At 35.2% G+C, this 13,377-nt stretch overlaps 1 protein-coding gene across 4 annotated transcripts in view; it reads left to right on the top strand.

The window, feature by feature from the left end:
- The window catches only part of LOC110742498, a 136,122-nt gene extending 123,333 nt beyond the window's left edge, over positions 1-12,789 (top strand). For 2 of the 4 annotated variants that reach the window (XR_002520220.2, XM_021933938.2), the window contains 2 exons: positions 9,200-9,253; positions 12,374-12,789. Coding sequence is in view for 2 of the 4 variants with exons in the window: in XM_021933938.2 (XP_021789630.1) it covers positions 9,200-9,253; positions 12,374-12,408 (89 nt within the window). In the remaining 2 variants the exon portion in view is untranslated. Of the gene's footprint in view, positions 1-6,799; positions 6,956-9,199; positions 9,254-12,373 lie in introns of all 4 variants that reach the window. The other 2 variants (XR_004182004.1, XM_021933939.2) reach the window with 2 other exon arrangements.
- The last annotated feature ends 588 nt before the right edge of the window (positions 12,790-13,377 follow it).

Genomic DNA, 13,377 nt, shown 5'->3' with positions numbered 1-13,377 from the left:
TCTCATTTACAATAGCTACAATAAATATGTTATAAAATACCTAGAAATCAATCCAATCAAATAAATGAAAGATCTATATAAAAATTTTCATAGAACTCTGATGAAAAAAATAGAAGTAAAACATAGAAAAGATAGGTCATGCTCATGGATTGTATGAATTTATATTGATAACAATAGTAACCAAAACAAACTACAGATTCAATACAATTCCTACCAAAATACAAGTGATATTCACAGAAATAGAAAAAAAAAAATTTTCTACAATTTATGTGGAACCACAAAAGACTTCAGATAGCGAAAGCAATCCTGAGCAAAAAGAAAAAATTTTATTACAAAGCTATGCTAAACAAAACAGTATGGTACTCTCATAAAAGCAGATATATAGTTCAAAATAACAGAATAGAAAACTCAGATATAAATCCACAAATTTACAACCAACTCATAGTCTTCAATGGAACCAAGAAGTTACAATGAAGAAAAGACAGTCTTTTCAATAAATGGTGATGGGAAAACTGGACAACTATGTGCAGAAGATTGAACTACTCTGCTACCTTTCATCATACACAACTATCAAATTAAAATGAATTAAAGTCCTGAATCTAAGACCTGAAACTATGAAACTATTAGAAGAAAATAATGGAGACAATGCTCCAATATTTTGGGCAAATTTTTTTTGTGTCATACCTCAAAGACAAGCAAAACAAAAAATAGACAGTTGAGATTATATAAAACTGAAATTCTTCTGCACTGAAAAGGAAGCAATCAACAAAATGAATAGACAACCCACAGAATGGGAGCAAATATTTACAAACATCTAACCAGGGATTAATAACCAGGAAATATAGGAAGCTTAGACAACTCAATAGCAAGAAATAAATAATCCAATTTAAGAATGGGCAAAAGGTCTGAACAGAAATTTCTCAAAAGCGAACACACTAATGGCCATCAAGTATTTAAAAAAATGTTGAGCATCACTAAACATCAGAGAAATGCAAATCAAAACCACAATGCAATATTATCTCACACCAGTTAAAATGGCTGATATCAAAAAGATAGGCAATAATAAATGCCAGCAAAGATGTGGAGAAAGGGGTACCCTCATACACTGTTACTGGTACATTTACTGTCTAGGAAAAGACAGTATGGAGTGTCTGGGAAAGACACTATGGAGAACAGCATGAAGGTTCCTCAGAAAACTAAAGACACTATGGAGAACAGTATGAAGGTTCCTCAGAAAACTAAAAATAGATCTCTCATATGATCCAGGAATTCCACTACTGAGTATATATCCACAAGAAAGGAAACCAATATATCTAAGAGATATCTATACTCCCATGTTTTTTGCAGCACTATTTGCAGTAGCAAAAATAGGGAATCAACCTAGGTGCCTATCAATAGATTAGCAGATTTAAAAATGTAGTATATATGCACAATGAAATGTTATTTAGTCGTAAGGAAGAATGAAACTCTGTAATTTGCATCAAAATGGATAGAACTGGAAATCATTATGTTACTCAAAATAAATCTCATGAGATCTGATGATTTTATCAAGGGTTTCCACTTTTACATCTTTCTCATTTTCTCTTGCTGCCACCATGTAAGAAATGCCTTTTGCCTCCTACCATGATTCTGAGGCCTCCCCAGCCACATGGAACTGTAAGTCCAATTAGACCTCCTTTTCTTCCCAGTCTCAGGTATGTCTTTACCAGCAGCATGAAAATGGACTAATGCAGTAAATTGGTACCAGTAGATTGGTGCATTGTGAAAATATACACGAAAATATGGAAGGACTTTGGAACTGTACAACTGGCAGAGGTTGGGATAGTTTGGAGGGCTCAGAAAAAGACAGGAAAATGTGGGAAAGTTTGGAACTTCCTGAAGACTTGTTGAATGGACTCTGCCCAAAAGTCTGATAGCAATATGGACAATAAACTCCAGGTCAAGATGGTTTCGGATGGAGATGAGGAATTTGTTGGGAACTGGAGCAAAGGTTACTCAAAGAGACTGGCAGTATTTTGCCCCTGCCCTAGCAATTTGTGGAACTTTGAATTTGAGAGAGATGATTTAGGGTATCTGGTCAAAGAAATTTCTAAGCAGCAAAACATTCAAGATGTGGCTTGGGTGATGTTAAAGGCATTCAGTTTTATAAGGGAAGCAGAACATAAAAGTTTGGAAAATTTGTAGGCTGACAAGATGATAGAAAAGAAAAACCTATTTTCTGAGGAAATATTCAAGCCAGCTGCATAAATCTGCATAAGTTGCAAGGATCCTAATGTTAATCCTCTTGACAATGGGAAAAGTGTCTCCAGGACATGTCAGAGGTCTTCATGGCAGCCCGTTCCACCACAGGCCTGGAGGCCCAGGAGAAAATGGTTTTTTGGACCAGGTACAGGGTCACCGTGTGTGTGCAACCTAGGTACTTGGTTTCCTGCGTCCATCCACCTCAGCTGCGGCTGAAAGGGGACAACATAGAGCTGGGGCCATAGCTTCAGAGGGTGGAAGCCCCAAGCCTTGGCAACTCCCAAGTGGTGTTGAGCATGCACGTGCACAGAAGTCAAGAGTTGGGGTTCAGGAACCTCTGCCTAGATTTCAGAAGATGTATGGAAATGCCTCTATGCCCAGGAAGAAGTTTGCTGTAGGGGCAGAGCCCTCATGGAGAACCTTTGATAAGGCAGTGCAGAAGAGAAATACGGGGTTGGGGTCCCCAAATAGAATCCCTACTGGGGCACCAACTAGTGACTAGATCCACCAAGAGTGGGCACCGTTCACCTGGAAGTCATAGACACTCAATGCCAGCCCATGAAAGCATCCAGGAGGGAGATTATGCCCTAAAAACCCACGAAGGAGGAGCTGCTGAAGATCATGGGAACCTGCGTCTTGCATCAGTGTGACCTGGATGTGAGACCTGGAGTCAAAGGAGATCATTCTGGAGCTTTAAAATTTGCCTGCCCCACTGGATTTCAAACTTGCATGGGCCCTGTAACCACTTTGTTTTGGCCAATTTCTCCCATTTGGAACCCAATACCTGTACCCCCATTGTATCTAGGAAGTAACTAGCTTGTTTTTGATTTTACAGGCTCATAGGCGGAAGGGACTTGCCTTGTCTCAGGCAAGACTTTGGACCATAGACTTTTGGGTTAATGCTGAAATGAGTTATGACTTTGGGGGACTATTGGAAAGGCATGATTAATTTTGAAATGTGAGGACGTGAGATTTGGAGGGGCCAGGGATGGAACGATATATTTTAGCTGTTTCCCCACCCAAATCTCATCTTAAATAGTACTCCCATAATTCCCACATGCTGTGGGAGGGACTCGGTGGGAGATAATTTGAATTATGGAGGCAGTTTCCCCCATACTATTCTAGTGGTAGTGAATAAGTCTCACGAGATCTGATGGGTTTATCAGGGGTTTCCACGTTTTCATCTTCCTCATTTTCTTTTGCTGCCTCCATATAAGAAGTGCCTTTTGCCTCCTGCCATGATTCTGAGGCCTCCCCAGCCACGTGGAAGTGTAAGTCCAATTAAATATTTTCTTCCTCCCAGTCTCGTGTATGTCTCTACCAGCATCATCAAAATGCACTAATACACAGCCCACTTTACAGTCATTAACAATGGAGCTTCCACCAATACTAGGAAGCCAACTGATCACATGATGGCCAAATAAGACAAATGCTTCATCACATCCTGCCCAAATAAACCACATTCCTAGCTGCAGACAATCCAATGGTTTCTCCACTTTGCTGCAGGGTTGAACTATCAAAGCTCACCACTCACACTGCTGGGAAGAGTTCTCTGTACCTCTTCCGGTTGTGAGTGCTCTCACAATTCATGAATTGTTCTTTGCTCCTATTAATTCTGTTTAATTTAATTTGTTGAGAAATTTTATTTTACTTGAAGTGTCCCATGTGATACTTTAAATAAAAGAAAATATTGACAAATTAAACACATATATGTTTATATGTGTCTGTGTGTATGCATGTTAAGGAAACATTAAACTACAGATTTCTAGTTATTGTATCATATGAGAAGATTTCCTTCCTTTAAACATATACACAGAGACATATATAAACATATTGGCAGAATCTTTTGATTCTGATCTCTTTTTTTACACCCTCAACAGTTAAACCTTCTTAATACAAACATAAAAATAAAAATTAAACATTAAAAAACCCGACAAAACAAAAACTTTTTAAAAATTATATGTTCTTCTATATTAGACAATTTTAGTCATATCTTCTTTTCTTGATGCTTGTCCTTTAGCAGTTCATTTAGAATAAATATTTCAGTGACTAACTTGATGTATCTAAAAATACTTTCATATCATTTAATTTTGAAGAATGATATTACTGTATATACAATTATAAAAGTTACTTTTACCTTCACTTTTGAAACATTATTTTACTACTTTTTGGCTCTCATTAGTTGTTTTTGTTGCCAAACATGATGTCATTGTAACTATAATTTTTTAAATAATGTCTTTTCCTGTGACTGATTTCAAAATCATCTCTGTCTCAAATTATTTTAATTTTCAGAAGACTTATAATACAGATATTAGTGATTATTATTTATCTTATCCTACCTTTGAGGCAATATTTTTACTAGATCTGTAAATTTACATTTTTAACCAATTTTGGATAATACATAAGCATTTTCTCTTTAGTTTTTCACTTCCTTTTCTCACTTTCTTCTTTCAGATAAGTGATGACACTTCTGATTCTTTCCTTTTAATAATTAGCCTCTCTTTTTTTGTTTTTCATATTCGTATCTCTTAATAATGCCTTATAAATACATTTCTTTTATATTTCTTCCATATTAATTCTTTCTTTAGTTTTTCACTCCTCCATTGACTTTTGGCAAAAGTTATGTGGTGTATTTCTAGATATTTTATTAATTTTTTCAAGTCTAACTCATCGTTGCTGACAGTTTCTTAGCATTTACTTGCCTTTGTAATTTTATCTGTAATTTCTTTAAACATGTTTATACAGAATAATTTTGTTTTCTGAACTTAACAAATACAGCCTATGTTAGTCTATTTTTGCTGCTGCAACAAAAATGACATGAACTGGACAGTTTATAAACAATAGAAATTTATTTCTTACAATTCTAGAGGCTGGCACTTTTAAGAAAAAGCCACCAAAAGACGCAAGATCTGCTGAAGGCTTTTTGCTCAATGGTGGTGCCTTCTATGTTTCCTCACATGGAGCAAGGAGTGAATGAGCACCTGTGGGCCTCCTTTATAAGGAAGCTAATCCCATTCATGAGGTCTCTGTCCACATGACCTAATCTCCCAAAGTCCCTCTTAATGCTACGACATTGGATATTAAGTTTCAACATATGAATCTGGGGAGATAAAACATTCTGACTATAACGTAACTTCTGTAGTTCTTAAGTTTAACTTTATTTGAATTAGTTTCTGATATTTTCTTACAATGTCTTGATTGTCACAAAATTTGTTAATATTTGGGAAGTGGTAGGTGGTTGATTGAATTTTTGTTCTAAATCTTTGCCTATATGTAGGTCATTTCTTACATAACTGAAGTGATACTAATAAGAGACATACTATATATTCCCATTACTTTTATAGATACCTTGGCCTTTGACTAGTTTTGCCCAGTTGTTTACAGATGACATGAGAGTGTATCTATTCTAATTCTTTTTGAAGCGTATGTTTCTATTTGCCTTCTTGTGTTTACCATTGCTGTGATAAGAACATTCCTCAGGTAGCGCCCTCATTCTAGAGTAAAAGTCACCCAGAACAATGTCCCAACTTATTCTTAGAACTGATGCTTAAAGTAGAACCAGGTCATTGCACCTGTAAATCTAAAATATGAAACACAGCTTTCCCAGTTGGTGTATTTTCCAGTGAGCATAACAAATACCTATTTTTATGCTCAGTTCTGGATTGCTTTTGTTTTACATGATTAGCAACTGATAAATTATGGTTTATTTTAACCTATAAGTGTCAAAGAGCCTAACTTGTGGAAGATTTTTCTTCCAAACATTTTGCTGCTGGTAGCCAAGTAGTGGAAATCCCTACTAAGCTAGGAAATTGTAAACTGCTCTTCACACATTTTAGTTTTTAGCAATTTTAGGCCAGCTCAATCATTTGCTGATGTACCAATAATTGATATTATTAACTTCAGTGTTGCTATAAAGATCTGTGCTCAAAGCATCTACCAAACCCTTGTAATTGCAAGTTTAGATCGAGCTGTTACTCTGTCTTCTTGCACTTGTCATTTCCTGCTTCTCTGAAACTGGCTTCCTGATTCCATGCCTCTGTGTTTTTTGTATTACCTCTTCTATTACAGTGCGCACAAATCCAAGTTCTTGGCCACCGCATTCCCAGGTGCTCAGGACTGCAGTCCCATTTGCTTTTGGATTTTTGTTGTTGTTGTTAGCTTCCTACAAAACAACTCCCAGTACTCTCTGTCAGAGAGTCCTTTCAAGAGTATTTCCGTATATTTGTGATACCATAATGCTTAAAAAAGGCTGCCTTATGTAAGGGTTGGTTATGAATTGATGGGTCTCTCAGATTGTCTAATTATTCATAATACCTAATTGATATTGTCTCTATAGTGATCTCAACTTTTTTTTCAAAAATAATATCCACCAAATTTACAGGTAAGGGTCATTGATATGTGATGCACTGATGATGTCTTAGTCTGTTTCATGCAGCTCTAACACAGTAGCATAGACTTTAAAAATCAACAGAAATTTCTTTGGCTCCCAGTTCTGAATGTTGGGAAGTACAAGATCATGGGCCCACATCTGGTGAGTGCCTTCTTGCTGTTTCACCAGATGGTGTCAGTGCGAAGAGTGAGTGAGTGAGAGAAAGGGGTTGGACTCATAGACTGAAGCACTTTTATAACTGAAATCAATCCATGCATGAGTGTGGAGCCCTCATAGTCGAATCGAAAAACTGATTAGCCTCCACATTCCGACACTGTTGCATTGGTAAGTAACTTTTAAACACATGCTTTTCTTAAAATACATTAATGCTATAACAAGTAGAATCTAAATATTCCCTCCAAATCTACTGTAATTCAATATGTAACTTCCTCTAATTTCTCATGTCTTTGAAATTTAAAAAAACTCTACTTTTATTCTGAGATTTTTAAAATCTAAATTTAGAGTTTTTTTGACATAGAACAAATTTAAGAATCATTTGTGTTTCTAGGATGTATTTGCAATTTTCAAGTTTTCTAGAGGGATTTTGTTCAGCTAAGCATTCCTTATATCTTGTAATGCTCCTAACTACATGTAAGTGAAAATAGAGGAGCTGAAAAAAAATGAAGATAAATAATCTTGCTAAAGTTGACTTTCTACCTGAATGTTGCTCAGTAGTACTGTTCTATAAGAATAACATAATGATTTGAGCAAAAATAAAACACAAGCCCAAAATATATGACAAAAAGTATATTTTTTAAATGGCTATATATATGTAAATATATATTTATATAATTTAATCTTATTTACTTATATTTCTATACTTATTTACATAGACCTTACATGTTTTTATGAGTGGTGTTCCCTGCAACTAACAATACTTATACCATAGGAATTTAATAAATATCAATAGGTACTAAATGAAATGTTTGCTGCTTCAAATAAAATGCTTGTATTTGTTCTAACATAAATAGCAATATAGAGTCTCTGTCAACTCTTAAAATCATCAAAATATTATGCAACAACTCTAAGTACCATACATAAGAACTTGAAATGGACGGAAATTTATTATGCTTATATGTGATTTAAAGTAAACCCAGCAATTTAAGACAATATTTTTAAAAAATAAAATGCTAAAATAGTAAATATTTCAGTTCTTTTCACCAAAGCTAATGTTTAATATTCAATGTAAATTTTCTTCACAGAGCTTGAAACCAAAATGAACAGATAGTAAAAAGGAAGTTGCATTATATTTTACTTAACTAGAATGATGGGACAATCAAATCATAAAGATTTCTGTATGTTTAATGGTAAAAATCTAAAAGCCCCATTTAAAAATTGGGCATATGAAATAGTCCAATGAGCTTAGGATAAAGTCAAATATACTTAGTTGTATGTAGATCTTCTTAATTACCTAGGAGGAGACTGTCTTCATCATGAACATAAACATCTAAAATCCACAAATTATAATACTGATGTCATTTAAATGTACGTGTCTATGTAACATGCCGATGGGTTAATTTTTGCTGATGAGTTTATTACTCTGATTTCATTGCATTGCAGTGAATTCCTTTAGGCAAGCACCTGGAAGTAATTACCTGAAAAACTTAACTATATGCACAGGTATGGCTTAGAAGAGCAACAATATGCTTTAATTTATGCAAAATTCAACGGCTTGCCTACTGTGTTACTTTTCTGAGTCAAGTGAAAATCATTAATCTTGGCCTGGCATGGTGGCTCATGCCTGTAATCCCAGCACTTTGGGAGGCCAAGGCGGGTGGATCACCTGAGGTCGGGTGTTCGAGACCAACCTGACCAACATGGAGAAACTTCATCTCTACTAAAAATACAAAATTAGTCAAGCGTGGTGGTGCATGCCTGTAATCCCAGCTACTCAGGAGGCTGAGGCAGGAGAATTGCTTGAACCCAGGTGGTGGAGGTTGTGTTGAGCCAAGATCGCACCATTGCACTCCAACCTGGGCAACAGGAGTGAAACTCCGCCTCAAAAAAAAAAAAAAAAATCACGTTTAACTTTAAGGATCTGACTAAAGCAAAACTATAAAATTCAGATTTGTTTATTTGCCCATAAATATTGTTAGTCTTCATGGCTCTGTCTATGTAACTAAGACCAATTTCCAAAGTATGCAGCATAATTTTAGGGAATGAAAATGAAAATCTTTACCCTGTACTGTTAAAATAAGTCTTGCAAATACTTTCTGATTTTCTGTTCTGTACACACGTTCTCCAAAAATATATCCTCATCTAGTAGGAGTTTTATTAAAATTAAATAAGAGTAAACTCATAAATCGCTGGTATTGTTTTGCTGTGTCCCAACCCAAATCTCAACTTGAATTGTATCCCCCAGAATTCCCACATGTGGTGGGAGGCACCCAGGGGGAGGTAATTGAATCATGAGGGTTGATCTTTCCCATGTTATTCTCGTGAAAGTGAGTAAGTCCCACAAGATCTGATGGGTTTATCGAGGGTTTCTGTTTTTTCTTCCCCATTTTTCTCTTGCTGCTGCCATGAAAGAAGTGCTTTTCACCTCCTGGCGTGATTCTGAGGGCTCTCCAGCCATGTGGAAATGTAAGTCCAATTAAACCTCGTTTCCCCCCTCCCCAGTCTCAAGGAAGTCTCTGTCAGCAGCATGAAAACAGACTAATACAATGACTTAGTAGAGTCCCAGGCACCTTGTAAAAATGTTTAATAATTTCAACATTGTCATGATGGCCATCATTCCAAACATTGTATCTGACATAAATTTTACTGTAATCAACAAAGTGCTCCTTGCTTCAGAATGGGTTTCTATCTCTGAAATGTATTCTCAATATTACGTACTCATGCATTCCACTTTCCATGTTTGCTAAGAAACCTAACTGTTAAAAAAATTGAAACTATTCAAGTTGTAAATCATCTTCAATGTTCTTATTAAGCATTCTACACTAAAATTATTTGAGAAATTTGATTTCATGAGACAATCTTTACATATTTGATTAAGGCAATACCAATATTTTGACATTATTATAGTGTATTGATAATACATATCATGGCTTATTAACCATTAGCCACTTTTTGAACTATGAGCTTAATTTGAAATCAGTATTATATATTAATAAAAACATCTAATTTTATTGTGAATTACAATAAAATACGCCTGTATTTTTAGTTAATAACTCTTACTTATAGAAATTAGGCGGAGCTTGCAGTGAGCTGAGATCCGGCCACTGCACTCCAGCCTGGGCGACAGAGCCAGACTCCCTCTCAAAAAAAAAAAAAAAAAGAAAAAAAAAAGAAATTAGCCATTATCTCTGAGCTTTTACTATGATTATGGTTCATTCTTTCTTATTGATAAATAAATATATAATTGTAAATCTTTATGTTTTTTAATTTTCTGAAAGTCAATCTTTTATTTTTTAAAATTATTTTCTTTTTAGGTTTATAGCCTAAGAATTCTTCAATTATAAGCAATAGAAATATTTGCTTACATAATTAAACATGAATAAATGATTTAGTAAAATGACATTGAGTAGCAAAAAAACGAAAAAAAAATCAAATGATTACCCAGATACCACCTGGTTTCAAGAATGGCCTCAGGTCCATTGCTCACAGCTCAGACCAGTGTAGAATGTCTCTGTGGTGTTGTGCCATCAGATAACCCAATGTCAGATATCTCCTGTCCTTGAAACCCCAACTCACGGTTAAGTTTTCAGAAAACTGGAATGTGATAGTGTGGATTCCATATTACCTCTTGTGGTCAGTTAAGCTTGGTCCTTTTATTGTCAATTTCGTCAGAGCTACATTCTGAATAAAACACAAATCACCTGCCGGGTGCGGTGGCTCAAGCCTGTAATCCCAGCACTTTGGGAGGCCAATATGGGCGGATCACAAGTTCAGGAAATCGAGACCATCCTGGCTAACCCGGTGAAACCCCCTCTCTACTAAAAATACAAAAAACTAGCTGGGCGAGGTGTTGGTGCCTGTGGTCCCAGCTACTCGGGAGGCTGAGGCAGGAGAATGGCGTGAACCCGGGGGGCAGAGCTTGCAGTGAGCTGAGATCCGGCCACTGCACTCCAGCCTGGGCAACAGAGCAAGACCCCATCTCAAAAAACAAAAAAACAAAACAACACAAAACAAAAAAACACACAAATCATCAAGGGAAAGGATATTAGATAGCCAAAGTTAATCAATAACTATATCCTTCCCTTTGTTTGCTCAGTGTATGCACCCATTTATTCCTGTTAATAGAAACTACTTAAGAAAATACAGCTATATGATTGGAAGCAATAATCCTTTCCAGTGGAGACTAGAAATTTCTAACTATTAAATCCAAAGGGAATACTGTCAGACACCTGGGCACTAGAATATCTGAATAATTTCATTATGTTACTTAGTTCTATCCCAATAACTTTCCTATGTTCTACAAATTCCTAAGCAAGTGCAAAGTTTAACTAAAAGCTTTCATATACAGGTATACATTTCACATTATATTAGAGCAAAGAAGAGAAAATAAATAATTAGATAAACAGACATATGGACAAGATGATGGAAATTTATAGAGATATACAGCACTTATTTTTAACTGATCAAGAGGTTGTAACTACTGTTTAGGTTTTTCATCAACCATCTTGTCATTGCCTTATTGTCATTTGCACTTCAGATAGAAAGCATTTAGGGGTTTTTTTTGCCTAGAATACTGACCCACCTATTAATAATTTATGGGTTTGTGTTTCTGGTATTTTTCAAAAATAAAATTGAAGTAATTTTGGAATTTTTTACCACTAAAAATTTAAACAAAACCTATTCAGGGATTTCCACAATTCCATTCAGGATTCTCTATGTCCTTATTCTACTGCAACATACATATTTCTTTTTCATACAGTTTACCAACTTAGCTAAATATAAAACCCCCTTTTGTGTCTTTAAACATAACTGGATAAAGAGTCCCATATGGCCACTTCCGTCTCTCACATTATTCTCTGAGTTTTCAGTAATGCCAAGCTAACATTTTGAAAGTGGTTTATTAGCAACAGTTGCAATGTTCATCACTCACACCTCTACCACTTTGGCCCTGAACCCAGTCATCCAGCTTTTTGGAAATCATAGATAGTTCTTAAATAGCATGCATTACAAGTTATGTCAAACATCCTCTGGGATCGTAACATTCAAGAGAGACTTGGAACATCATTGACATGTTTATATCCATTTGCATTGTCACAATATATGTTTTAGTCTTTGGGCTGCTATTACAAAATACTACAAATTGAGTGACTCACAAACAAGAGAAATTTATTTCTCACAGTTCTACAGACTGAGAAATTCAGCAACGATTTTAAGTGACATATTCAGACCATAGCAACATAATACATTTTTAAAGTACTGAAACGTAATTTCTTAAAGGACCAAATTATAATTAGTCAAGAATGAAAGATTCTTAAATATGTAACTTGAAACGGGTTCTGCTTGCTAAACTTACAGGTCTTTTTTGGATCTTTATTTTTAAAAATGGCAGGTCTCCAAACTAAGGAAATTTTTGTAAGACCTGCTTCAAGAAGAAAAGAAGTAGAAAATATCACTGTTTCTTAGCAGCAGATTTTCAATGACCATTGTAGTTACCCAAGAATCTAGCTATTATCATTTTATGTGTCTTAAGACTCAAATTTTTAAGATCCAAATTATTGTCTCCCTTTTATTTTTTTTTTCTGGTAGTGAATGAATGGTGCTATAGTCAGCTTTTCTGTTGAAATTAACAAGAGGCAACAGCGGTAAAGAGGAGCTACCATGGGAAAGACAAACCTGGTAGATATCATGCATTGTTTTTTAAAGAAATATGTAATAATTTCTTTATCTAACTCCTTATGATGAAAAACTAATATATGTCATTAACTATGTGTCAAGCATTACTTGACAGACTTCATAATATTACTTCATTTGGTACATAACAAAACAGTTAAAGAAACTATCTGTTATGTTGAACAGTTCCTAGAGTACAAAATTACTTGCCAAATGTCACATCTCAAGACATAGTGGGACAGCGATATGCCAAGGCAGTCTGGCTTCATGGCACACTTTATACTTACTACGTACTGTTGATGTCAAATTAGTAGAAATAAAAATCGCAGTGACTATTGTCTCTATTTTTTATTGATGTTGTAAATTGAGCTGTGTTCCCTAACATTTATATGTTTAAATTGTAATCCCCAGTACCTCAGAATGTGACTTTATTGGGAGATAAGCCTTTACACAGGTAATCAATTAAAGTGTGATCATTGAGATTGGCCTCAATCTGACTAGTGGCCCTGAAAGAACAGGAAATTTGGACACAGATATAAATTAATGGAGGACAGTGTGAAGAGATATAGGGGGAAAATAGTCATCTTTGAGCCGAAAAGAGATGCCTAGATTATTTTCTCACAGCCCTCAGAAGAAACAACCTTACAGACTCTACCAAAATGTCCCTAGAACTGACAAATTACTTCAGCAAAATCTCAGGTTAACAATCAATGTACAAACATCAGTAGCATTTCTATACATAAATAACATTACAGCTGGCAGTCAAATCAAGAACACAATTCCATTTACAATAGCCAAAAAGAAAAAAAAAAAAAAGATGAAATGCGTAGGGATACATATAAGAAGGCGAAACATTTCTAAAGAAAGAACTAGAAAACACTGCTGAGATATATCAGAGATGGCACAAATAAATAAAAAAA

This window comes from Papio anubis, chromosome 2 (genome assembly GCF_008728515.1).
Source record: "Papio anubis isolate 15944 chromosome 2, Panubis1.0, whole genome shotgun sequence".
Taxonomy (NCBI): domain Eukaryota; kingdom Metazoa; phylum Chordata; class Mammalia; order Primates; family Cercopithecidae; genus Papio; species Papio anubis.
The sequence above is the reverse complement of the archived record's forward strand: the minus strand, read 5'-3'. Positions and strand labels throughout refer to the sequence as shown.